Genomic DNA, 26859 nt, shown 5'->3' with positions numbered 1-26859 from the left:
TAAGGAAATAATAACGTATCATTCCAATTTGACAGCAATTTCCGACCTTCCCATATTTCGTACCTGCAAAATACTGAAATACATTTACTTTTACAGCTTTTACAGTTCATTCTGCGACGCTTGTCTGCACCAACCAAAATCCGAGCTCCACAAGAAAATGCCGACTGCATTTTAGAGAGAGGCAAAAATGGAGTGAAGTGAAAATTAGCGGCTGGTGCGGATTCATATCAACAGCTGCTGTTCGAGATTCTGTATCGTTGCTTTTAATTTGTAAGTTTTTTAGCAAATTTCTGTTCTTGCTTTTTTGGAATGTAAAAAAATTGTCTTTTTTGAATTTTTCTTGGAGACCCATATGCAAAGGTTTGACTTTTTTGTCACTTTTTGAATTTCTGTTTAGCAAAGATTTGATCTTGTTAAGTTCTGTGGAAAGCACATTGTCATGCTTGCATGATTATATTGTTTGGTTGCTTTAATTTTTCGAATTGCTCTGAAATTTTGTGAAGATTCTGTTTCGTCTGAGCTTTTAATGAAGCCATTGGCATGAAATTAATAATTTTTGGAATAAATTTCATTATAGGATATAAACTCTTTCTTTCTGTGGCCAGATTTGGTATAGGAGTATTTAAAATGCCTTCTTCTCTGTCAAATTTTGAAAAAATGCATTTTTCTTGAGAAACTTTGCAATAAAAATCTGTTCTTTAAGTTGGATGTACATTAGCACATTTATTTGACATTGACATAACAATAGGAGTAGTCGAAATTTTCATAGTTTCTTTGTCTTGTATTTAGTTCATTTCTCAAAAGTCAGTCCTTAATAAAGTCTCTTTGCATTTCATTTCATTTTTATTTTTCACCATTTACAAATTCATACTCAAATATGCTGGACATGTGTTCATCTTTTCATTGCTATGGCATTTCCACTGATTTGGAGGCATGTTAGATAATCTTGGTAGAGATCTCATAGATGGCAATACTCGTATGGATCTCTGAACTCATCGTTTGGCATCGTGCTAGGTGTTAAGTGACTGTTCATCGTCGACAGTTGTTTTTCTGTTACGGGTAGCAAACACGGTGTTTTCAAAGAGGACGAAGGGAGTTGCATTTTGTTCTTTGCTGGAGTCATGGCCAACTTACCTAATTCTGAATCGAGGCGGTTGTATTCGTGGTGGTGGGATAGCCACAACACCCCTAAGAACTCAAAATGGCTCCAGCAAAATATCACAGGTATAAACTCAGCTTTTTGTTGATGGAAATTGGCTATAGATCTTATGTATTATGTTGAAATTAGTGGTGTCTTTTTCTCTGTTTGGTATATTAAATTGCATTAGTGGTTTACAGATATGGATGGCAAGGTGAAGTGTATGATCAAGCTCATCGAAGAAGATGCAGATTCATTTGCTAGACGGGCTGAAATGTACTACAAGAAACGCCCTGAGTTGATGAAACTGGTTGAGGAGTTCTACCGTGCCTACCGTGCATTAGCTGAAAGATATAACCATGCAACGGGGGAGCTCCGCCATGCTCATCGAAAAATAGCAGCAGCATTTCCTGATGAAGTTCCTTTTGAGCTCGGGGACGAGGGCGATGTGGATCGCATGCTTGAGCACACTAGCGCGAGTTCTCCATCTGATCAGGAGGATTCTAATGGAGGCATGGAAAAAAGGGGTTTAAAGCAATTGCAAACGCCACCTCAAGATTCGAATTCTGCTGAGAGATCTCAAGATTCTGTAGATGAGATGCATATTGAGACTGAAAGAGCAGAAAGAGCTGAAATCGAAGTTCCCGGCTTGAAGAAAGCACTTGCAGATATGGAAGTCGAAAAGGAGGGTATCCTGCTTCAGTATCAGCTATGCCTCAAAAAGCTGGATGAGATAGAGGGGCAGCTGCGTCATGCTCAAATGGCATCAACGACGTTCAGTGAGAAGGCCGAAAGAGCTGAAACCAAAGTTGAAACTTTGAAGGAAGCCCTCATTCAGTTGGAGTCTGAAAAGATTGCAGAAATGGTGAAAAATGAAGAGTATCTTGAGAAGATATCTCATCTTGAGGCTATGGCTTCTCGACTACAAGAAGATATGAAGGGCCTCGACAACAAAACATTTTCAGCGGAGAGTGAAGCACAAACTCTTAAAGACGAAGTGTCAAGATTAGAGATTGAAAATGAAGCAGCAGTGTGTAGGTATGAGCAATGTCTTGGAAAGATATCGGAATTGGAGAACATAATCTCTACGAAGGAAGATGAGGCGAGGATGATTAAGAAGCAAGCTGAAACGGCTAAAATTGAAGCCTCGAAACTGAGAAAGGCAGTTGCTGATCTGAACAAGGAGAAAGAAGCTTCAGCTCTCCAATACAAGCACTGCTTAGAAATGATATCCAAGCACGAGAGAGATATATCTAGCGCAAAAGATGAAGTTGAATGCCTTAACCGTGAAGTCTTGATTGGCACTTCGAAGCTCAGGACTACACGAGAGAAGTGCACTCTGTTAGAGATGTCTAACCAAGCGCTGCGAGTTGAAGTTGATGATCTGGAGGAGAAGATTGCAAGGAAAGATCAAGAGATCTCGAGCAAGCAGGAGGAGCTCGAGAAACTTCAGTGTGGTTTGCGTGATGAGAGCGCTCGTTATGCACAGGTTGAGGACACTCTTGAGGCTCTGCAGAATCTGCACTCACAGTCAAAAGATGGTCAGAGAGCTCTGGCCTCGGAGCTCAAAGACATGCTTCGGATGCTAAAAGATGTTGAGACAAGCAAACGTGGTTTGGAGGAGGAGCTTCAGCAAGTTAGGGATGAAAATCATGACTTGAGTCGAACTTCGTTCTCTTCAGCAACGTCCATGGAGAATATGCAAAATGAGATCCATAGTTTGAAGGAGATTAGGGAGAGGCTAGAAAAGGAAGTATTGCACCATATGGGCATAGGCATGTCCCTCCAGCATGAGATCTCATGCTTGACAGGAGAAATCGAGCGCTTGAACAAGAGCTACCAGGCTTTGGTTGAGCAAGTGGAAGCAGCAGGTCTTGACCCGAAATGTCTTGGGAATTCGATAAAGAGCTTGCAGGATGAGAACTCGAGGTTTAAAGCGTTGCACGAAGAGGATAGCAGTGAGAAGGAGATTCTGTTGAGGAAGTTAGAGAGCATGGACGAAGTCTTGAAGAAGAAAGTGGCAGCCGAGAGGTCCCTCTTGGACTTGAATCGTGACCTGGAGTCATCACGTGAGAAGGTGAAGGAGCTGCAAGAATCCTGCGAGCTCCTCCATGGAGATAAGGCCACTCTTGCTGCTGAGAAAGCTTTTCATTTATCTCAGTTGCAGGTGATAACTGAGAGCATGAACAGTTTAGTGGGGCAAAATGCTGTTCTTGAGAACTCGTTGTGTGCAGCAAAAGTTGAGCTTGAAGGCTTAAAGGAGAAATCGAAGGGATTAGAAGAGATATGTGATTTGCTCAAGAATGAAAGGTCATATCTTCTGTCTGAAAGGGACAGGTTGGTTCTTAAGCTGGAAAATGTGGAGAGAACACACGAAAGCCTAGAGAATAAGTTTCAGCGATTGGGAGAGAAATATGCAGACTTAGAGAAAGAGAATGAAGCCATGCATTTTCAAGTCGAGAAACTCAAGGTTTCGTTTGGTGAGGAGAAGCAGGAACGAATAGGTTCGCAGCAACTAAGTGAGACGAGGATGGCCGGCCTTGAAACCGAGATTCATCACCTGCGAGAAGAAAACAAATGGAAGACGAAAGAATCAGAGGAGGAACTCGAAAAGGCTATGAAAGCACAGTTTGAAATATCCATCTTTCAGAAATTCATACAAGATATGGAAAAAAAGAATTATGCTCTCATCATCGAGTGCCAAAAACACGTGGATGCATCTAAATTGGCAGAGAAAGTGATATCAGAGCTTGAGAGTGAAAGCCTTGAGCAGCAGGTGGAAGCTGAGCACTTGTTGGATGAAATTGGAAGGCTGAGGTTAAGCATATACCAAATTTTCACGGCCCTCGGAATCAGTCCAGATTGTGCACCTGAGGATAAGGGTGAGACTGAGCAAAATTTGGTGCATCAGATTCTTGAAAGTGTCAAAGATATGAAATTCTCCATCTCCAAAAATGAAGACGAAAAACAGCAGATCTTTGTTGAGAACTCGGTTCTGGAGGCCCTCCTTGAGCAGTTGCAGTCCAAGGGCGTGGAGATCGAATTGCAGAAACAGCATTTGGAGCAGGAGGCGGAAATGATGGCCAAGAAACTTGCCATTGTGAACAGTGAAAAAGAAGAGCTCTTAGAGATAAACATGCAGTTAAAATCAGACGTGAGCAAGGGTTCTCAGGCGGCTTTCGTGCTTCAGGCTGCGCTGGCAAGTCTCTGTGTTCGACAAGGTGATCTGCAAGCGGCTTATAATGCATTACACGAAGCACACTCTCGAGCAAAGCAGGAAAATGCATGTTTGCTGAAGAAGTTCTCTGATATGACTGAGGAGAAATGTCAGGTGGATCAGCATAACGATGATATCCTCTTGGAATTATTGGCAACTGCCAATCAATCTGCCTTGTTGAAGAGCTTTGTAGAAGAGAAAACAGTGGAGCTAAGATCGCTACTCGAAGATCTGAACATTCAACACGAGGTGAACAGTTGCCTTGTAAGAGAAATGAGCGAGTTAGGGGGCAAGCTTGACCTACAGAAGGCCGAAAATCTAGTTCTCAAAGACGCTGTGTGCAGCTTGGAGAGTGAGATCCAAGAAATCCGAGAATGCAATGTTCAAATGAAGCAGGAGATAGCAAGTAATACAGAGAGCTTAATTCAAACCAAGATGAAGCTCTTTGATACAGGAATGCAGCTTGAAGCTACTGAGAAGATTAACTCCACGTTATTCGTGACAGTAGCTGAGCTGAAGATTGACGTTCATAGGTCTCAGCAAGCAAGGGAAGATCTAGAGAAGAACGTGGCCCGTCTCTCTGAAACTAATTCCACACAGATGAAGGAAATTCAGAGCCTTCACAAAGTCAACAAAAACTTAGAGTATGAAATTGGCCTACTTCATCACGAAATTGAGGAAAATGCAGTGAGAGAGCAGACACTTAGTATAGAGCTCCAAGGAATGAACAATGAGTTCGAACTCCGGGAGGCTGAAACAGCTGCACTTTGTTTAGATCTTCAGGTCTCGTCTGTCCAAGAAGTTCTGTTAAAGGATAAGGTCCAAGAGCTCACTGGGGTGTGCCGGAATCTTGAGCATAAAAATACTACAAAAATGTCGGAGGTTGAAGAGATGAAACGGAAGATTTGTCTCATGGAGAGCGAAATCAACGGACTGAAATCCCAACTTTCATCATATGATCCAGTGATAGCTTCCCTCAGAGATGATGTAACACTCATAGAGCACAATGTACTACTTCGTTCCAACCTTAAAGCTGCACACAGCCAAGAGACTGAGGTAAAATGCTCTTTTGTCACAAGTAGATTGAATTTTCCAACTTCAGTTTCGAGAAATTTAGTATTTACCATTTCCTTCTATTATTAGCAGTTTCTGGAATTTGCTCCTCATCCTAGTGAAGCCACATCTCAGACGCCATTGGAACATCAAAGCCTTCTTAGTTTGCAGAATTTGCAGATGAGAGTTAAGGTAGTCGGAAAATTGATGGAAGACAAGAAGAAACCTGTCTTACGAAGAAGATCCAGTTCCAAGAGCAAACAGGAACCTGTGATTGATGAAGGTTTCCGCTTGAAGATGCAGCCCAGCTTGGGTAGAGACAAGCATAAGCGCAACAGCAAGAAAGCGTGTCAAAGTGAGCCGAAAGCAAAAGCCAAAGCCTCAGAAGCCCAAATTTCAATGCTAATGAAAGATATTCCTCTTGATCAAGCCTCTGATAGCTCCTTGAGGAATACTAGTAATGGCTCTGATAATATGATGCTTGAGCTGAAGGAGACTGTCGAGGATGGAATCAGACATCAGCGCAGACCAAAGGGATGGGATAGAGCTCATGATCAGTTACAGCCATCGACTGATTCAGATATGGAGAAAGAGATGGCCATGGATAAGCCGGAGCTCTCGTCTAGATTCACCGAGCCTAATCAAGAACTGAATGACAAAATCATCCTCGAGAGACTTGCCTCCGATACTGAGAAGCTGGAAAGTATCCAGACAGTACTGCACGACTTGAGAAGGAAACTGGAGACGAACAAGAAGAGTAGGAAGGCCAAGAATGTCGATTTTGGAGATGTTAAGGAGCAATTGCAGGAAGCAGAGGACACATTAGTGCATCTGGCTGATTTGAATGTTCAGCTAGTGAAGAACATAGTGGAGTGCCCTCCTGAAGAAATGTCCTCTCCAAGGCTGAAAGAGGCGATGAAGGCGTGGAGAGTCAAGGTGATCGAGCAAGCTGATAAGGGGTCCGAGAGGATCAGCATGCTGGAACTAGCGGTGCAAAAGATTCAGTTCGTGTTGTCAAAGGTGGAGGATGAAGGCAAAGGGAGCAACAAATTCTTGAGGAGCAGAACTGTGATTTTGAGGGACTTCATTTATAGCGGAAGGAAGAACAGCGGGAGGCGAAAGAAGGGGCTGAACTGTGGGTGGTTCAAGCAATCAACTAATGGAAACAGAAGCTGAAAGATTGATTCTTGATGCTGTTGGTAGGTTTATTTGTGTTAAGTTAAGTTGAGCATAACTGTAATGACTAGAATTGCTCTATTTGTGTAATTTTCAGCTCAACATTATGTTGGTGTTAGAAATATTGGTAGTTCATAACTTCATATGCATGTGATAATCATGAACACTCCAACAAAAGAAAAATGGTCTCCAAAATCTTTAAATGTGTCAGCAATTTTTTTACACATTTAAAAGTTAATTGCAATAATCATGAATTTAGAATTTACTAATCAATTTCCCAAAATTTTGAATTTCGGTTAGATCGAAACAGACATTTCAGTTAAATCCAACAATACGATGTTATTTTCATTATAACTTTTTTTTAAAAGAAAATAATTACAACTAATCTATAAAATAAAATTAAATATATTAACTTGTAGTACTAGCCAAACTTATTTGTTTATATTTCAAAGAGATTAATGGGCTAATTGACCAAAATCGATTATTTTAACTTAGGCCATTTGACCAACTAAAACCATTCGAATGCATCCACGACTAATTAACCAAACCCAAGCGTATTCATGAAACGTGCGATGCGAACGGGTCATGCGATTCGTTCGAGTTGCTTATACGAACATTATTTAGTTAATTAAATTAGGGATTGGGTATCTTTTTCATATCTTTGTTTCTTATTCATTAAGTTAGTTATTAGCATTATAAATAGGAGTTATTGTAATAATTTGAGAAATCAATTAAGAATATCAATATTATCATTCATTCTCTTCTCCAAAGTGAGACAACTATCAGACTATTTGATTGACATCAAATACCGAGGTTTTTCGTTACGTGACTATTGCGAAAAATGTCAAACTCATGATATTAATGGTTTAATATTTTATACGGAATTGACCTGAATTTACCAAATTTCATAGTTTCATTGTCATTTTATTTTAACAAAAGATACAAATGATGTTTCGATCGATGGTAAGAAGTTTGTCCACATAATATTTCCAACCATCACGTTAGACAAAATTTTTCTCGAATTAAAGTTACTAAGACGATTGCAAAAATTATTAAAGTGTTGTGATATTAGGTATTGATTGTCACACTTGCTACACTGACTAAAATTTAATCAAAATTTATGATTTTTCTATGTCATGCTCTTTAATACTATAATTAATTTTCACTTAAATGAAGCTTAAGTTGTCACCTATCATATTTAACAATTATTTTTCAATGTTTGGTACATGTATGATTAAGATGCACAAGTGCAAACGAGTAAAGATGTTGTATAATCTAAATTTCTAACTTGCCGCCGTGAAATTAATACACCGAAAGATAAAAATATTGAACTGTATATAGATACAAAAATTGAAATAGGTTGAATCTGATAATTGTTATACATACGTCACTATAATTAGTGCAACTAAATCGATAAAGTAACAGTAATTAATAGCCAGTAGTAAATTATGAAAAATACTGTTTTTCTGACCTAAGAGCTAAGATAGTCGTATTCAAACCGATGATGATGATGATTATAATGCTAATCACAAACTCTACCAATCTATTGTCTATTAGTGAAGTTAATTGAGTTGGCTAGATTGATTTGATCTAAATAATAGGCTTTTTAGTGAGGATCAATGGTTGAAGTCCTATCCAATTGTGGGATCTCTGTCTGTGTTATTTAATTACTATCAGCTAGTTTGCATAAGTTAATTTATTTAGAATCATTTTGCAATGCTATCTATAAGTGTATGGTTCTATATTTGTATTTATCAATGTAGTCGTACCACCTAATTAATTACATTTGAAATAGATGATTGTGTCCCATACTTTATTTCACAAAACTTAGAATCTTGAAAATGGTTATTGATCCTACTATCTTTAGACCAAACATAAAAAGTCAACAAAGCTACTATTGAAACAAACAATTAAACCTATAAATAGGCAATGTAAATCCCATTATTAATTAGAAACGATTAATCCAATCCCTTAAAAGGGTCCATTCAGTTTAAAAAATTTATCTCACGATTTATTCTAGATGGATAATGATATGATAATAAATAAACATCCTTTCAATTAAATTAATCTCATAATTTAATCTAAATAAATAATTATATCATGATATTAAGTTATAGTGACCAAACTAACTCCTAAGGCAATAGAATTACCCAAACTCAATTTCTTCAGCACAAAAATTTAATTCAACATTATTAATAAAATTAAATGCATTAAGGAGATAGAAGCTGACTCAAAAAATTAACTGTAACTGAATTCAAAACTAGCAAAAATAAAGGGTATTGCTGCCTAATATCACAGAACTTTCCAAAAATTTATTTTTCTCCTAAACTTTAAATTATGATGGTAACCGTATCTGATATGATGTGGTGACAAATGAGATGTAGCCGAATTTTGCAGCCATTGGAAAAATTCAATAACTATTTAAATTCGTGATATTACCTGTCAAGTTTATAGTTTGTGAAAATTATTAGTACTACTTAAGAGCAAGAGGTCTAAATGGTGTGAAGTTGAGGCCCCCCAAGCTAAGCTACACAAACTCAATCTCCAGCCAAAAAAGAGTAATCAAAGACTAGAACCTAAAACTTTTCAACAACATTCATAAATAAAAGGTTTGACATATTTGTCTTTAAAATCTGAACAAACAAAACCTCAAATTCAGAAATCCATCCTAAAGAAGCTGAGAATTCATCATCAACAACCATCTCCCTCAAGGCTCAAGGAAAGGATGGCTAGAGCTGCTTTTGTTGCAGTTATTGTGATTCTCCTATATTGCCAATTTGCAACTTCAGACACTCCCCCTTACAACAACATCAATCCCATTTTTGACCCATGTGAAAGAGTTGGTGTGTGTGGGAGGGGCAACTGTGTGCATGTCACCAACAACACTCTTGGTTATGTCTGTGAATGCGAGTCTGGCTGGCGCCAGGCTCGCCTTCAGGAAGACGCCTTCCTCGCCTTCCTGCCTTGTGTCTTCCCTAATTGTATTCTCACCTCTCTCAAAAATTATTTCGATGGTTTGGTTAATTTCTAATTTTTTATGAAAAAAATTTCAGGTACACTTAACTATACGTGCACGGACAGCAACCCGCCTCGTTCGGACGACTATGATTATCAGGGGCGGACTAACATATCATATACAGACCGTAATAACTACTTCCTCTGTCCCCGATTAATTAATTAGGGTGTGTTTATTAAGTGCATTTTTAATTTTATGTATGTATGCATGTCTTGATTTTAGCTTGCTACACGGCCAATTGTGGAGGAGGAAGATGCAACATTACATCTCCCTTCACACGTAGCTGTTTATGCGAAGATGGTTTTCAGAATTTGCTCAATTCCACTACCTTCCCATGCTACAGACAATGTAAGTAATACTAGTAACAACTTTACCTCAATTTTAATAAGAGGGTATATTTTTTTTTTTCCGCAAACTTGGCTAATGTATCAATTTTGGTCCTTTGAAAATATCTTTTCAGGTCTATTAAATTCAATTAATATCGTTTGATCTACTTTTTTACTATTATAAACTTTTTTTAACGAAAATACCCTCAAGATCATAAAGGGCATTTCAGTCTATTTATTCTCTCTTATTTAATTTATCTATCTTATTTTTTTGCTTCTTTATTAAAAGGATAAGGAAAAAAGGAAAAGAAAAGAGAAAAAAGAAGGAAGAGAGGGGAATAAAACAAAATTAAGAGAGATACATTAAAATATTATATAAAGAAAAGAGAATAAATGGACTGAAATGTTCTTCATGCGCTTGGGGTTTTTTGTCTAAAAAAATTTGAAAATTGAAATAATAAAAAAGTAGTTCAAACGATATTGTGTCGAAGTTAATGGACCTTAAAAGATATTTTCAAATATTAAGGACTAAATTGATACCTTGACAATGTTCGATGAAAAAAAAAATGTTCCTTGTTTTTATATATAAATTGCTTATGTCTGTGTGTTGGTAATCACTATATGTCCCACTATTATTACGCTTTTAAATTGTTAACTACTCGCTATAGTTTAAACTAGCTAGGAGGTAATATTAATATATATGGATATTCAACTCTCTCCCACACACAAAAATAGATGAATTTTGGCTATACATTTGCAATATATTTGAGTGGTTTGAAAAACTGAGTATTATGTCTATGTGTGTGATTAAATTAGGTGCATTTGGAAATGAATGTGCTGGTTTGGGATTCAGCGCTAACACAACCGTCATAGATCCTTTTGCTCCTCTCTCTAACAACGGTAAGAATAAATTCACTTTTCTTATGAGTATTTGTTTTATTTGATGATGTGAACGTGACCGAAATTAAATAATTGCACACATTAATTATCTTAAATAATTAATAGTAGTACCATATATTTTGAATTAAATTCGACACATAATTGCACACGCCCCACACAATTTTAGGTTTTTTTAAATAAAATAAATGAAAATCAAGTCATCAATAATGCTACTACTAATAATAATAAAAAAATTGAATGAGTAGAAGTAGTTAATGATAATGGTTGATTGGCTGCAGTGGCGAGGTTGATGGAGAGAGTTGCATTTGGTTGCATCTTCACAGTGTTGATTCAAGCCGCGTCCAACTTCTACTTCTAAACGCCTTCAAATTTCCTAATTTAGATACTACTATGATTGATTTTAATGTTTATTTATCAATTACATCTCTTATGTTTATGTAATTCCTAGGAAGATCAAATTGTTGTAGTAATTTGTTCTCTAGCTAGGAGAAGGTGGTGGTTTTATTTATGTTTGGAATTCAGATTTGTTTTTAAGTATGTATTCACGAATTGTTGTTCTTAGTGTAATAGGAGTATTAATACTATTTCATTTTGCTAAATATAACGTATTCATCCATCGAAAGTGGCTTAATGAATATAATAGTGGCTCAGTTTTGACTCCCCACGAGCTTCTATAACCATGGTGAGTCTATTTTTGAGTCACTTTAAATCATTTAAATGTTAAAAATTATGTAATCAATGCAATATTGCAATGAATGATTATAAAAATGTGTTGCCATTAAGGGTTGAGGATATATAAAGGGATTAAGGGTTGAGGATATATAAAGGGATGCAAGAAAGGGGAAATTTGTGGTATAACATCATATGATCCTTTTTAAAGGGACATGATTTTGTTAAGGTTGTGTTTGATACTATCAATTGGTGGATTGAATTTGGAATTGGAATCTTGAGTTTCAAACTCTGAATTCACTATTTGCCACCAAAATAATATTTAGATTTAATATTGAGTTTCGGTTTCATACTCCCTCAATTTAATAGTTTAAAATCTAGTATATTCAAATTAAATATTTGAAAATTCATCCCTTAAATTTTTTTTTCGTGTTTAAGTTACTATTTTCAAATATAACACATACTCTAGAAGGCAAACATACACAAACTTATAATCATAATACAATTTCCAATTGGTCAAAATAAAGACACGTGAATTGAACTTGAATTAGCTTCAACAATTTGCAAATAACACTGACGACGATCTCGGAATGTAATCAAATGCAAACTCTAAATATTATATAAACTTCAAATTATGATTTGGACTGTTAGAAAATGTCAACAAATGACAAAATAGTAGCAACAGAAAATGTCAACACAGTATTAACGGTTGATGTTGTATTGATATTGCGTTGACATTTTCTATTGCTACTATTTTTCAACTGTTCAGATCATAGTTTGAAATTTGTATAATGTATGGGTTTGCATTGTATCACTATCCCGAGTTTCCGACACTCTCATTCATATTCAGATATACTACTAAATAAAATTTTGAACCCTAATCTGATTCAAATTGATTCAATGATACTTTGAAGATAGATGGATTAGATTAGATTTATACATCTAACGAAAAATAAAATTAAATATTTTTTAATCTAATAATCTCAAGGGCACAAAAAACATCCATCCATTTTGTTTCCGAAATTTGTAATTATAGAATTAGACAATTAAAAGAGATTTAATTAAATGGAGGCCCTCTTGAAAATTCAAAATCAGTAAATCAGCAAGATTCACAATCCCTCAGAGTCTGGTTTAGGTCTTCCTTTTCTGTTGGCTGCTCATCTTCTGGGCTCACACTCCTCTCCTTGAGAGGAGACACAAGAGAGGGGGCAGTCCACACCGATTGCCCCGAATCCAATTCACAATTTTTATCAATATTTATGCAATATACTTGGAGATTCTTCGCAAAACACCGCCCACTCCTTCTCCATCTTGTTTAGGTATACAATTTGAATTACTTATCGATTGATTGATTTTTCTGTTTTCAACTCTGCTGCACTTCGCTTCACTGTTCGATTGTTGGTTGAATCTGGGAATTTGTAAGGAGTAGTTTAATAGATTCAATGCAATTGTAATTGCTCAATCTTCATACCTCTGCAAAAAACCCCCAAAATAAAACTATTTTAGGTTTCGTGTTTGGGCTTTGATGTTTGAGAGATTGCTTGTGTAGATTCGATCTATGCTAGGTTTTAGGGGTGCTTCTTTTTCAATAACTTAGTGGCCTTGAGTTTGATTCCCAGCATTATATGATAGTATCGTTTATGTTTGTTTGTTTATGGTTCTTGTTTTCTGGTTAAGTGCTTATGGTTTCCATTTATTGGATAATATGTAGGCTGTAATGGGGAAAAAGGTGAAGAAGAAAACGAGAAGTTCTGTGAAAGAGAAATCGGGTCCCTCGATGTCTCCGACAACAGTTCCCAACGATGACACGAGCAATGCTGAAACAACTGTTGATGCAGTTGTGGTTGTCAAAGATAGGGGAGTGTGTTCCCATGTTGATAAAGGTATCAACTTAGACAAACTTTCTGCCAAACTGCGATCTTCAGAATCCAACAAGTGTGAAGATTGTCGGGGAAATATGGCTGATAGACGATCAAAGAAAGGGCAAGGTAAACATGGGAAAAAAGGAGGGACGAAAGCACTTTGGGTTTGTTTAGAATGTGGGCATTATGCCTGTGGAGGCATTGGATTGCCAACTACGCCTCAGAGCCATGCTCTCAGGCATTCGAAACAGAACCACCATCCTTTGGTGGTCCATTATGAGAATCATCACTTGCTTTGGTGTTTCCCGTGTGGAAAACTTGTTCTTGGTGAAAATCCAGAAGACCATAAGCATAAAGAGATCTTAAGCGAGGTTGTGAAATTGCTGAAAGGACAACCGGGTGAAGGATCGACTGTAGATGTTGAGGATGTCTGGTTTGGCAGTGCTAGTGTTACAAGTGCGGTGAAATCAGATTACTCTGTAAGCACCGCTGGGAAAGCTGGCTATTCGATTAGGGGATTGAGTAATTTGGGGAATACTTGTTTCTTTAACTCGGTCATGCAGAATCTATTTGCGATAAATAGCTTGCGTGATTATTTCTTCAAGTTAGATGAATCTGTTGGTCCTCTAAGTGCTGCTATGAGAAAGCTTTTCCTCGAGACCAGCAATGAAGGTGGGTCAAAAGGGGTACTCAATCCTAGATCCTTATTTGGTGTTCTCTGTAACAAGTCTCCACAGTTCAGGGGATATCAGCAACACGATAGTCATGAGCTTCTTAGATGTTTGCTTGATGGCATGTCAACAGAAGAGTTGAAATTTAGAAAGCGCAATGAATCTTGTGAGGTTTCAGTTAAGGATCAGACATTTGTGGATGGTTTCTTTGGTGGAAAACTTTCTAGCACCGTTAGTTGTCTGGAATGTTGCCACGCATCAACTATTTATGAACCGTTTTTGGATCTCTCCTTGCCAGTTCCTACCAAGAGGCCTCCTCCCAAAAGGACCCAACCTCCTCTTCGAGGCAAGAAACCAAAACTGTTTCCAAAGAGAAGCGCCAGGAATTTCTCCAAGGGTAGCAAAGAATCAAATATTTCACCAAGAAGTGTTCTTGACCAATCAATCAGTGGCAACTCTTCAGTTGAAGTGCATTCTATAGCTCAGCCAGCAGAGCCTTTGGCCCTTGCATTGGTTGATTCGGCATTTTCAGATTCCACTGGTTCCTGCAGTGTAGCTCTTGATATGGGTTTATCTGCTGAGGATCTTTCTGCTTTCCAGAATCCCAATAGCCAGCCAGCGAGTCAAGCAGTTGTAGAGCAGACAATCTCTTCTGATGCCTTTTCATGGTTAGATTACCTTGATCCGTGTCCGACATCAGAACAGGGCAATGCTGCCTCAGAAACTGATGATACTTCAGCAATCGATGATTCTGCAAAAGAAGATGTTCTACTGCAGGATACCTCATCGACTGCTGCATCAGATTCTAGGTTTGAGAGTAATTTAGAAAATATAGCTCCAGAAATCCCCTTAGGCAATGCCAAAAACTATGATGCCCCTGAGCCGGATGCTGTAGCCCAAGAACAGAATGCTTCTCTCCAGTTTGAGGATGAGCAAAATGTTAAACCTGATTCTGATGGACGTATTGCGCCTGAAGGTTCTCTTACTGAGGACCGTTTTGAGTGTGATGGTGGTAAAGATCACAGCTCTCCTTCATGCAGTCAAATTTGTGCGGAAGATTCAAATGCTTCATGTAGGGATAACGATAGTTCGTCACAGAATCTGGATCCTAAAGTTATGTCAAGTCAGAATCAAGAAGCTGCTACATCTAGTGTTGATGTGACCGGAGCAGACACTGAGGTCTCATTAGCCATAGTTGGAAACGAACAAGAATCTTTAGATTTTGATGGATTTGGAGACATGTTCAATGAACCTGAGGAGTCTTCGGGTGCTAAGTCCTTGGACAATCCTGGTCCTGTGGCTAAAAATGGAGTAAATGGAAATAATACTAGTGAGTCTGATGCGGATGAGGTTGATAATGCCGATGCTCCGGTGACTGTCGAGAGCTGTTTGGCTTTCTTCACAAAGCCGGAATTTCTTTCCAAGGACGAACATGCTTGGCAATGTGATAATTGTTCAAGAATCTTACGAGAACAAAGAGCAAAATCGAGGAAATTTAAAAATCCTAAATCTGGTGATGTGCCCAACGGTTGTGAGGATACACATCCTAGCAGTGATGGAAAAACTTATGACACAGAGAAAAGTATGAACAGTAAGGCAGAAGTTGATCCTTCTGATGGCGGGTCGCTACCCCATAATGAGGATATTTTGGAGAATGGGAGATGCAAGGTTGGAAACTACGTGGTAAGTGAGATAAACGGTACTGAAATCCAGTCAGAGAATGTGGAACTGCAGGCCACAAGTTCATGTCCTGGTTCGTTAGAAGGTTCAGATTTAAGTAATCGAAGTCTTGATCCACATCAAGGAGAATGTGATTCTGAAAAAGATGTGTCTATGGGAAATGAGTTGCAATCTGTGAAGTGTGAAACAGAAGTCAGTGAGCACGAGGATGTAGACTCAGAGAAATTGAAAGTGAAAAGGGATGCAACGAAGAGTATACTAATCAGCAAGGCTCCAGCTATTCTAACAATCCACCTCAAGAGGTTTAGCCAAGATGTGAGAGGGCGCTTGAGTAAATTAAACGGCCACGTGAGTTTCAAGGAGTCAATTCATCTCAAGCCTTACATGGATCCCAGGTCTGATTACACTTTACGGTGCTCATATGATTTGTTGTTTTGTTATTTAGTTTATAATTGCCCTTGTTCGTGAACCCATGTGATTTGTCCCTCGTTTGAGAGTTTGCTGCTAAGTATATATGTTGATAATGTACGAATCAGGAAATGTTTTAATCTGCAGAATGCAAAACTACTTATATTTGGGACATAGCAACATGATTTCCGTATACGTGCAATGATATCCTTTGTTTTCAAAATTTGTTGAGATTTGTGGAGTGAGACGAAATATTCCTTGATTTTGTATCTGCAGGTGCAGCGAGGACAACTGCACACCCTCATACCGTCTAGTTGGGGTCGTGGAGCATCTAGGGACAATGAGGGGTGGCCACTATGTTGCGTATGTTAGAGGTAGCCCCGGTTACGGGGATGATGGCGCCTGGTATCACGCGAGTGATGCTTACGTGCGCCAGGCTTCTCTCGACGAAGTTCTGCGCTCTGAAGCTTATATTTTGTTCTATGAAAGAACTTAAGAGGAGATTACATTTTTGTTCATTTATTTGTTTTTCTTCTCACATTGAGATACACAGATGAGAGAGAAAGAGAGGGAGAGTTAGGGGTTTATAACAACCATTGCTGATACACGAAATTTTGGATGTGCATTGATCTCAAAATGTGAGAAATCATTCACAGATGATCAACCTTGTATACTTATTTTTGAATTGTTCTTGACCATATTCCAATATTTACATCATTGGGTGTGACTGACTTTGATTTTTGGAGTACTGTTATTTTAAGTAACGTACACATTGAACTGAAAATTTTACTCCATCTGTGTCATCAAACATGATCTATTTTCCTTTTTTGTTTGTCTCAATTAAGCTCATAACTTATTATTAAAAATAGATTTTTTTTTCTATTTTATTTCTCTGTTTTATTTTATTTTTTCAACCTAACACCCAAAGCTAAATTGTATAAAATCTTGTGTTGACCTAGACAAGGGTTATCTTTCTTGGGACATAGAGAGTATTTTATAAGACCATTTTCTCTATTAAATGAGAACTATGCACTATTCCAATCTTTAATACCATTGCTTACAGTAACATCCCCACTTCCTTTTTTTAGAGAAACAAAACTTTAGAATTATACCACATTTAACAGCATCAAAGGTAGATCTTGACTTATTGTTGGGCCACTCCAATAGCTAATTCACATACTGGGGAAGGGACCAATTGATTTTGATGGAAAAATGTGATGGGACAAATTATAGCAAGATAAATATTTTAAATAGTACTAGTTTTTAACAAGATTTTAGTGTGGGTGGATCCAAATTGCTTTCAATTGATTAAATAAATTTTCCTTGGGTAATGATCATGGTATGATCATAGTTTTTATTCAAATAACAATCATTGGGATCTTTGATTAAACCCACTTTGGAAACCCACCATGAATTCTATTTTAAGGTCCCTTGGATTTGGAGAATCAAGCTCAACCAAACAATTTCTTTTTTCAAAATCAATTTTTGCTTATTTCATAGTTTTGTACAGCCACTAAGCTAAACTAATGAAGGGGGTTTAGTTTTAGAATCTCAAGAGTAATCATGATTAGAGCACGATCACTAACATTATTACAACAATCAGCCTTCTTATAGTTTGATTCAAGTTAAGTATGTACGTTTTTTTTTTTATTATTTACATTTTCTGAAACTATATTTATAATTTACAACTGATTAAATAATGCTATATGGTAGGAAAATTCAAAATAAAGTGATCAAATTGTAAAAATCGAAAAATAACGAATATGGGCCCACCCAGTGGACCCACAGTTGACACCTCAGGCCCACTTAGAAGTAGGATTTACATACTTTCGAGTTTTGAAGAAAAAAAACAAAAACGAGATTCTTTCTTCTAAAATGATGTTTTAAAAACAATTACTATTACTCATAAACAAATATGGGAAACAACTATTAATACTTCACTCGTCCTCAAAACAATAATCTTATTTATTTTAACCTATCTAACAAAATCTATCTAGAAAACTTTCTCATCATTTTATTCCTTTTTCCCTCATATTTTATCCATTTTTCATTTTTTTTACTTTATTAACGGCACATTAAAACTCGTGTCATCTATAAATAAGACCGGCTCTTATAGAGAGGTGGAGTATTAAATATATACAACAAAAAAATACTACTCCCTTCGTCCCCTAATATTCTAATAACTGTCCACTTTAGTTCCGACGCGAATTTTAGAAATATAAATGAAAGTGAACTGAAAAGGTCAATAGAATATGAATCTTTCTGTTATAAAAAGTAAGGAGAATGGATTAGTAGAATGTAAGACCTAAAAAATAAAAGTAGAAAATTAATGGCGGATGAATGAAAATGGGAAAAGAAACAATTAACGGGGGACAGAATCTGATTTGATATATATTAGTAGTAAATAGACCTATAATTTTTTTTCCTTGAAATATGTTTATAAAAGTATGCATTTCGTTCCGACCAAGTGAACTAATTTTGAGATAAACCCATACATTATTTATTATATGTTGATGTTATTTAGAGTAGCAACTATGATAATCTAAAATAGATGCAATTGGTAGTCGGTGATGAAATTTGGATTAAATGAGGACGCGCATTCCAGCTTTGAAATTCAATGATTGACAATATTTGAGACCCACATTGGCTTTGTAAAATTGAATTTGGTTACAACTCTCACTCATTGTTTCATCACCACTCAATTCTACCTATTTATAACCTCTTTCCATATGCCCTCGCTCTCAAGTACTTCTATGGCCCCTCCCTTATTCAATTCTATATTTGGATCAACTCATATTAGATATGGATGTTCTGATATTCAATTGCTCAATTAATATCTTGTCTTACCTCTCTCTTAATTCGACTCCATAAATAATTGTGGTACAACCATGCATAATTTATGCACAAACAATTAGGTCAAATTCATAATGTTCAAAAATGCTCTCCCCTAAAAAAAACGAAGTTTGGTGAGTACCAAAATGCTCACTAAATGTCATTAACAGTTCACCGATGCTCGCAACTATGTCACTCGCTCAAATTTACAAGCATCAATCTTTGTTATGTAGCAAGCACGTCGTATGTGCTCGCAAAATCTTCAATTGCGAGGGCACAATCGGCTGTTTGACTAGTATACTCGCATATTAATTTTTGTTGTTTTTTATTGATTTAAATCATTTAATTACTTTTAGAATGTATGGATTTCGCTAGCATTATTGTGCTTGCTAATATAACATTAAAATTTAAAGACAAAATAATATTTTAGTCCATCCGTCCACATAAAATAGTTCCATTTTGTCATTTTAAGATGTTGACAAAAAATAGTCTCATTTCTATAAATTAAAAGTTTCTTTCTTATACTTTACCCACTTTTTCTCTCTATCATTCCTACTTACCTACTTTTACTCATTCTCTCTTATTTTATCAATTTTCTCGTTAAAACCCGCGTCTTCCATAATTAGAACAATTTTTTTTGGATGGAGGGAGTATAAATTATTCTTAGGCTACCCACAACTCATATCCTAAATCAACCCAGATCTTTTACTATAACTCATATCACAAATCAAACCCAAATATTTAACAAATTTATTTATTAAGTATTCAATTTGATATTATATTTTTAAATTTATGTATATTATAAAGTTAGAATAAATAAGTCCAAAATAAAGCTATCCAATAAAAAAAAATACAGTACATCATTAAAATTTCTCAAATTGAATAATAATAATTTTTTTCAAATAATACCATTAATTGTGATCAAATTACGTTATATTTATAGATGAAAAATGATAAAAATAATGTATAAAAAATAAATATTGTGTGCATTTGGTTCTATTCAGGCCTGCGCCTTGCAATGCAGTCGTATTCGGGGACGCATCCTTAGAGCATCAACAATGCAACCACGATTGAGGGGGGCCGCCCGACGGGGCAGCACTGCAACTCCCTCTCTAAGTGCGGCGGCCTGGCCGCTAGCCCCATTTCCGGCTGAATAGTCGGCCTTCCCCCCTCCCCCTTTTAAAAATAATTTTATATACCTCTATTTCATATAAATATCTTAATTTCATCAATAAATATCCATTATTCACATCAAAACTTATACACTCGTTTCTCAATTTTTTTATAAAAAAATCAGTATTTAATTTACGTTTTTACATAATTTTTTTGTAAACTTTTTGTATTTTAAATTATTGCATTTTTTTTTATCGAAATTTACTTTTTTGATTTCAATTGATATAAATTTCAATTAAGTCAATTATTAAATGACTAAAAAGCATGTTAAAAGTTGTAGGTGAAATTGGGGCTGAATTTGGGGCGGGCTATATTGTACTAGTACTCCTTCCGTTCTAGAAAATTTGTCACTTATTTCCATTTTCTTTCGACCTTAAAAATTTATCACCTTTCAGTTTTGTCATTTTTATTAGCAGATTTCACATCTCACTAACTCATTCTCACTCACATTTTATTACTCCTTCCGTCCCCAAAGAATATGCACTTTGGATTCGTCACGAGTTTTAATGTAAAATTGGTAAAGTAAGAGAGAGGTAGAGAGAAAAGTAATTAAAGTATTGTTAGTGGAGAATGAGTCCCACCTCATTAGAGATAAAAGACTTTTCATATTTAGTAAGTGCATATTCTTGTGGAACGACTAAGAAGGAAAGAGTGCATATTCTTGTGGGACGGAGGGAGTATAAATTAATTTATAAAAGTATGACTCATATGACATTAACTTTTTCAACTCAATTTCTATTATATTTCTTAAAACTCATGCCGCACCAAATGATGACAAATTATTAGGGACAGAGGGAGTAGCATTTATTGCTAGAACTTGAAAAATTGACGTGGCAGTTGAAAAATGGGTTTGTGGCTGGATTTTGAGTCCAATACTGTGGATGCTCTTATACTGATGGAGAGGGCTTCGGTCAGGTCCGGGCTGCACCGTTGTCCCAAGAACATATGAGGCCGAACCGCACCACACCGCGCTGCACGTTTTGTTGTTCGATCTCGACAAGGGCTTCAATTATTCATGCCTTTAAAATAACTAGAAACATTATACTTCCTCTGTCTGCGAATAAGAGTCCCTTTTTCTATTTTAGACCGTCCGCAAATAGGAGTTCTGATTCACTTTTATCATAAATAGTACTCCCTCTGTCCCATTGAAGATGACTCACTTTCCTTTTTAGTTTGTCCCAACTAAGATGACTCATTACTTAAAATGGAAACACTTTTATCTCTACTTTATTCCATCTCTCTTACTTTACTCTCTCCTCTCAACACACAAAATAAATTTGCATAAAATCCCGTGCCGCCCAAGAAATGGGTCATCTTCCTTGGGACGGAGGGAGTGATAGAGTCTCACCTTTCACTAATTCATTCCACTCACATTTTATTTAAAACTAATATATATAAGTGAGACTCATATTCCATCGACTTTTTTCCATCCAATTTTTTTAATGTTTCTTAAAACTCATGACGCTAAAAAATGAGACTTTTAATGGCGGGCGAAGGGAATAATATAGAGGTAAACATTCAATTTTGCCGAAATCGAGCAGAATCGAATTATTGTAAAAATTGAACTTGAAAAATCAAAATCCAAATCCATAGAACAATTCGAATGGAAACCTATAATTACATCAAAATATTTTTAAAAAAACGAAAATACAAAAATGACATTTTTCTAGTACTAGTACTTAAATTTTGAACAGAAAAAATTAGTCGCACCACTTTAAAATTTGTCTCTACTTTCTCGTAAAATAATGTCTGCGAGCTTTTCGTCTCTGCAATCGTCTTGACATATACCCGATTAACTGTTCCTTTCTCTCTCCTTCTTCCCTATAAAGAATGGAATCACCTCATTTACCCATATATCTCATGATCCCATTTCTTCAACTAAAAACAGCTCCATCATCCGCCATGGACACCGCCCAGCTTCACCACATGTATAACCCACCAGAGACTCCCAGAGAGCCCATGGAGTTCCTCTCCCGCTCCTGGAGCTCCTCCGCCCTCCAAATCTCCAAAGCTCTTGCTCCGCCGCCGCGCCCCTCCCACATTCCCGCCGAAATCATCCTCGAAGATATCTCCGCCGAGCTCGACTCCGCCGCCGCCGGAAACCCCTTCTCCTTTGCTTCTTCTGAGACCTCTCAGCTTGTCATGGAGCGCATTATGTCTCAGTCTGTAAGTAAAGATCCAATTTTTGTATCTGTCTGTTACTTAAAAATCAAATCTTTCCCTCTGTCCCTACCCATATTCTTGGAATTATGTGAATTTCGTACGTGAATGTATGGAAAAACAGAGGATTTGTTGTTGAGTTCTGCAATTCAAGAATCAAGAACGTTTTTTTTATTGTGATTTTGATGAGGGTACTACATGTAAAGCAGGCTGTATCACCGCATAGCTCAGGAAGGCCTTCCCACAGCAGTGGGCCCCTCAACGGCGGTGGTGGTTCCATCTCTGATAGCCCACCAGTCTCCCCATCTGAAATGGATGATCTCAAGGTTTCTTCATTTTTCTCTCATTATTCTATTTGTTTCTTGCTTTACTGTGTTTGCTGTCTTGCATTTGCATTTATGTTTTTGGAGTAGTACGAATTATTTGTCTGTGTTATTTATTTGGTCGCACAAAACACAAGTTCTGCAACAGAGAGAGAGAGAGTATGTATCAGCTTTCTCTTTAACCAACAACATTCTGAAACTGTTAACAAAGTACCAGACTGAGACCACCTATATCAGTTTCTTGCATTAGCTTTAAAGATGGAGGAATTTTTGGGGTGGCTAAATATTTAATTTCTTAATTCTAATTTCTCCTAGGAAAAAAATTGTGATAAATGTAACAGCTTTGATTGTCTGGCAATAATGGAAAGAAGTGAATTTATTATGTGGGGCACTCTGCCATCTTCAGTTGTGGTTCATGTTGGTCTTGGTGGGCTCTTTTTGTGGTAATCTTATTGATTGAATCAAAACGTGGAGGATGCAACATTTTTAGCATTACTTTATCATCAAAATTTAGTGAATTTGATGTTGACATTGATTTTTTTTGATGTAGTTGATGAATGATCATGTTGGCGGTAGCAACCAGATCAAGGCCAGCTTCGTCATCGGGCCATCTGCAGGCGGGAGGAAGACGGTGGGGAGGTGGTTGAAGGATAGGAAAGAGAAGAAGAAGGAGGAGTTGAGGGCACAGAATGCACAGCTTCATGCTGCTATATCTGTTGCTGGTGTAGCAGCTGCTATTGCTGCCATCGCGGCTGCCACAGCCGCATCTTCTGGAGCTAGAAAGGATGAGCAGATGGCCAAGACCGACATGGCCGTGGCCTCAGCTGCAACACTGGTGGCTGCACAGTGTGTTGAGGCGGCCGAGGCCATGGGGGCTGAGCGCGAGCACTTGGCCTCGGTGGTCAGCTCCGCTGTCAACGTGCAATCTCCTGGAGACATTATGACCTTGACAGCTGCTGCAGCTACTGGTACAAATCTTGCCAATTCTTGGATCATTCTTTTATGTTTTTGAGAAGGTTTTTTAGTGAATGTCTGCTAAATTTTTCCCAGCTCTGCGCGGCGCTGCCACATTGAAGGCGAGGGCGTTGAAGGAAGTGTGGAACATCGCATCTGTTACCCCCGCGGACAGGGTGCCTAATGGTGGCAGTAGTGGAAGAAATGGGAGTTTGAACGGAAGCCACAGTGGCGAGCTTGTAGCTGAAGAGAATTTCCTCGGTATTTGCAGTAAGGAGTTGCTTGCTAGAGGCGGGGAGCTCCTGAAACGAACGCGAAAGGGTAAATTCTTGAGTCTCCTCGTCTCAATGTTTTAACAAAAATGTTCTAGTTAGTGCCTCTATTAGTATGTCAGATTGATGATGATGATGATGGTCTTTACACGTTTTTTGTCGATGATTGTAGTCGAGTAATGGTTGAATTCTGTATGGTGAAATGCAGGTGATCTTCATTGGAAGATTGTGTCTGTGTACATCAACAGAATGGGTCAGGTGAGAGCCTTTTCTTGGCCATGATTGAACAATCAAACTCTTTGCCAATGATATTATGCTCGGCTTTACATCTAATCTTCAGCAAAGAAACTTCAATCAAGTGGGGGCAAAAGCTAAAGCTAATGAAAAACATACAAAATGCTGATCTGCCTTTTGCTTTCCATGATCTAAAACAGAGTTTTTGATTCACATTTTGACAGGTGATACTGAAAATGAAGAGTAGACATGTTGCTGGGACAGTCACAAAAAAGAAAAAGAGTGAGTGAGCCTTTAATTTTCTGCTTTTGTCTTTTCTTTTTATTTACAGAATTGGAGGTGGTGGGCTTGCTTCCATTTGGGGATTTGAGAAAGTAGTGTGAAAATTGTTATGAGAGTAAAAAAAAGATAAAGAAAGTTGGCATCTTTTTCTTGAAATTCTCAGATGTAGTGCTGGAGGTGATGAAGGACATTCCAGCGTGGCCGGGGCGTCACCTGCTTGAAGGCGGAGAGGACCGGAGATACTTCTCCTTGAAGACGGTGGCGCGTGGGGTCGTCGAGTTTGAGTGCCGGAATCAAAGGGAGCATGATATATGGACTCAAGGTGTTACAAGGCTGCTTACAATCACTGCAGATAAGAAGATGTGATGGTTTTAATATCCTATGATTATGGCCTAAAGTCTTGAAGTTTGCTTGGGAATTGTTGTTTTTTGTTTTTCATATTTCTTTGCCAATGTCCAATGTATAAAATGAAGCTTAAGTTTGTCACAAATGGAGGCATTTAGTAAAGGTAAAAGGTAAAGTGAAATTAAAGAAAGATAGAAAACCATGTGATCTTGTGGGAAAGGAAAAGTGGTATCTTGGACTAGGTTATGGTCAAAAAATAATGGGGGGATCCATTTTTCTTGAATTTTATATTATTACAATGCAGATAATGTTAAATCCAGTTAATTAGTGTTGGGAACATAGATTAAGGTTTGTGATTAGGCTGTTTGGTTTGTAATCATTACTGCAGTATTACAATCTGTTTGCTTTTTGTCTTTTACTGTAATAGTTTGACTAGGACTGTAAGATTGTCTGAATTGAAGATAATGCACAAATTCAGACTGTTTGTAGGAGAAGGCAACCTCACCTTCCACAAAACTAAATAATCCAGATAACTCAAACCTACCTATCATGTCAAAAAAAATTTATCTTATCCACAAAACTAATGCCCCTTTAATATTTTATTTGTGTTCAATTAGGAAAATGATAATTTCGTTTTAAATAGTAGTAGTATACTTTTTCTTTTAGGATTTTGTACATGATTTCTGTCCTTCGGCGGTTATCTTAAAATATAATGTTGTACATTTATTTGGAATCTCAAATAATCACATTTTGTATGAAACATTTAACTAATAACAGATACTTTATAAATAAAACATTTGATAAACTTATTTATACAACCTGCATGACAAAATTGTAGTAAATGATACTCCCTCCATTCCATAGTAGTGGAGACGTTTCTTTTCAGCACGGAGATTAAAAAAAATATGTTAGGTGAGTTAAATAAAGAGAGAATAAAGTGGAAAATAAAAAAGGTAGATAGATGAATAGAGAAAAAAGTAAGAGAGAGTAAAGTATGTGTGAAAATATGTGGAACAGAGAGAGTATTGTTTTAAGTAAAGTAAAAGAGATGGAGGGAAAAAGTGGTGAAAGTAGTGTAGAGGAGGATTGTGGAGTCCACATTTAGAATGATGTGTATGGTTAGTATTTGTTCAAAATTTTCCATATTTAAAATTGGTCTAATTTTGGTGGATGACCCAAAATGGTAAATTAGTCTAATTTTTTTGTTTGGACGGAGGTAGTATATATTTATACATATAAATAAATGATACTACTATGTTGTAGGGTGTGTTTGGATTGAAGTTCATCTTTCATTTAGAACACAATCATTTTGCAAATTTTTTGTTTTCCATTTTTATTTGTGGTGTTTAAATTGATGGTATGTTATATATAGTCCTTAATATCACATGTTTGGTTTGTATTTAAAGCACACTATATTTCAAAATTACCCTCTGACTTTTTCTATATTTCTAAAATTGAGGGCTATATTAGTAAATTCCACGTAATTTAAGATTAATATAGTGTTGCACATATTATTACCACATAATTTTCTATGATAATAAAACACATTTTTTCAGCCTTAATTCAACGGGATCTTGCCCATTGAGCGGGGCCACGCAGAAAATTTAACCAACATATAAAACACTTGTTTTGACCATTAAATGTACTTTAAATGTGACTATCTACCAATTCAAATACACCCGTAGGACATCCACGATCTCATCTCCAATTCATCTCATTTCTACACATTTAACGGGTCCCACACCACTTTTTACTCATCTCTTCATCAAGAGATAACACTTGCAATCTTTCATCTCCATACCATCTCATCTCTTAATTATTTTACTTCTTTGATTAAAAATACCGTTTCATTTAAAAAACATTTCAATTAAAAAATATTAATCAAAATACTCGAATATTACAAATTAAAATCCTAAAAATTCAAATAAGACAATTAACTGCTACTTTTATGAAAAATTAATTTTTAAATTAAAACCGATTTTATAAGAAACTAAAACCATGCATACTCAAAACCCGAACTCGGCTTCCACTTATTAATCAAATTAATAGTATTACTATATAGGTTCTACTAAACTTTTAAAATCTGAACTAGTCAATTAGGATACTCAAAATTAATTATTTATCAACTTAGTTTCAATAATATATAAATGGTGCAATTAAGTAAACGA

The 26859-nt window shown here is 36.7% G+C and overlaps 4 protein-coding genes across 6 annotated transcripts; all 4 read left to right on the top strand.

The window, feature by feature from the left end:
- Nucleotides 1-13: 13 nt before the first annotated feature.
- Nucleotides 14-6741, top strand: LOC125202228 (protein NETWORKED 1A-like). 2 transcript variants are annotated; one of them, XM_089065639.1, is made up of 4 exons: nt 14-270; nt 1015-1224; nt 1339-5411; nt 5502-6741. In XM_089065639.1, the coding sequence occupies exons 2-4, from the start codon at nt 1122-1124 to the stop codon at nt 6582-6584; spliced, it is 5259 nt and encodes a 1752-aa protein (XP_088921765.1). In that variant the 5' UTR covers nt 14-270; nt 1015-1121; the 3' UTR covers nt 6585-6741. The 2 variants fall into 2 exon arrangements, with proteins under 2 accessions (XP_088921765.1, XP_088921764.1); XM_089065638.1 differs by having other exon boundaries at nt 5499-6741.
- A 2481-nt stretch (nt 6742-9222) lies between these two features.
- On the top strand, nt 9223-11410 carry LOC125202808 (uncharacterized). The gene is made up of 5 exons (XM_048101279.2): nt 9223-9565; nt 9638-9727; nt 9823-9948; nt 10743-10826; nt 11105-11410. The coding sequence occupies exons 1-5, from the start codon at nt 9310-9312 to the stop codon at nt 11182-11184; spliced, it is 636 nt and encodes a 211-aa protein (XP_047957236.1). The 5' UTR covers nt 9223-9309; the 3' UTR covers nt 11185-11410.
- A 1169-nt stretch (nt 11411-12579) lies between these two features.
- Nucleotides 12580-16853, top strand: UBP2 (ubiquitin-specific protease 2). Its single transcript, XM_048098692.2, has 3 exons — nt 12580-12814; nt 13207-16103; nt 16393-16853. The coding sequence occupies exons 2-3, from the start codon at nt 13213-13215 to the stop codon at nt 16610-16612; spliced, it is 3111 nt and encodes a 1036-aa protein (XP_047954649.1). The 5' UTR covers nt 12580-12814; nt 13207-13212; the 3' UTR covers nt 16613-16853.
- A 4989-nt stretch (nt 16854-21842) lies between these two features.
- LOC125202522 (VAN3-binding protein-like) lies at nt 21843-25185 on the top strand. Of its 2 annotated transcripts, none has more exons than XM_048100927.2 (7): nt 21843-22287; nt 22488-22607; nt 23155-23572; nt 23655-23879; nt 24039-24088; nt 24289-24346; nt 24510-25185. In XM_048100927.2, the coding sequence occupies exons 1-7, from the start codon at nt 21952-21954 to the stop codon at nt 24710-24712; spliced, it is 1410 nt and encodes a 469-aa protein (XP_047956884.1). In that variant the 5' UTR covers nt 21843-21951; the 3' UTR covers nt 24713-25185. The 2 variants fall into 2 exon arrangements, with proteins under 2 accessions (XP_047956884.1, XP_047956885.1); XM_048100928.2 differs by having other exon boundaries at nt 21845-22287; nt 22491-22607.
- The last annotated feature ends 1674 nt before the right edge of the window (nt 25186-26859 follow it).

Source organism: Salvia hispanica, chromosome 2, assembly GCF_029641045.1.
Source record: "Salvia hispanica isolate PSC_SH4W2 chromosome 2, Shi_PSC_v1, whole genome shotgun sequence".
Taxonomy (NCBI): domain Eukaryota; kingdom Viridiplantae; phylum Streptophyta; class Magnoliopsida; order Lamiales; family Lamiaceae; genus Salvia; species Salvia hispanica.
Note: the sequence above shows the minus strand (reverse complement) of the source record. Positions and strands in the feature narration are given on the sequence as shown.

Bases quoted from the DNA above. Each gene is read 5' to 3' on its own strand.
- LOC125202808 (XM_048101279.2), top strand. From the start codon at position 9,310: ATGGCTAGAGCTGCTTTTGTTGCAGTTATTGTGATTCTCCTATATTGC. The intron at 9,728-9,822 runs GTAATAACTACT...TCTTGATTTTAG, and splicing joins TAACATATCATATACAGACC to CTTGCTACACGGCCAATTGT. The intron at 10,827-11,104 runs GTAAGAATAAAT...GATTGGCTGCAG, and splicing joins TGCTCCTCTCTCTAACAACG to TGGCGAGGTTGATGGAGAGA.
- LOC125202522 (XM_048100927.2), top strand. From the start codon at position 21,952: ATGGAATCACCTCATTTACCCATATATCTCATGATCCCATTTCTTCAA. The intron at 22,608-23,154 runs GTTTCTTCATTT...TTTTTGATGTAG, and splicing joins CTGAAATGGATGATCTCAAG to TTGATGAATGATCATGTTGG. The intron at 23,880-24,038 runs GTAAATTCTTGA...GGTGAAATGCAG, and splicing joins CCTGAAACGAACGCGAAAGG to GTGATCTTCATTGGAAGATT.
- LOC125202228 (XM_089065638.1), top strand. From the start codon at position 1,122: ATGGCCAACTTACCTAATTCTGAATCGAGGCGGTTGTATTCGTGGTGG. The intron at 1,225-1,338 runs GTATAAACTCAG...AGTGGTTTACAG, and splicing joins GCTCCAGCAAAATATCACAG to ATATGGATGGCAAGGTGAAG. The intron at 5,412-5,498 runs GTAAAATGCTCT...TTCTATTATTAG, and splicing joins CACACAGCCAAGAGACTGAG to CAGTTTCTGGAATTTGCTCC.
- UBP2 (XM_048098692.2), top strand. From the start codon at position 13,213: ATGGGGAAAAAGGTGAAGAAGAAAACGAGAAGTTCTGTGAAAGAGAAA. The intron at 16,104-16,392 runs GTCTGATTACAC...TTGTATCTGCAG, and splicing joins AAGCCTTACATGGATCCCAG to GTGCAGCGAGGACAACTGCA.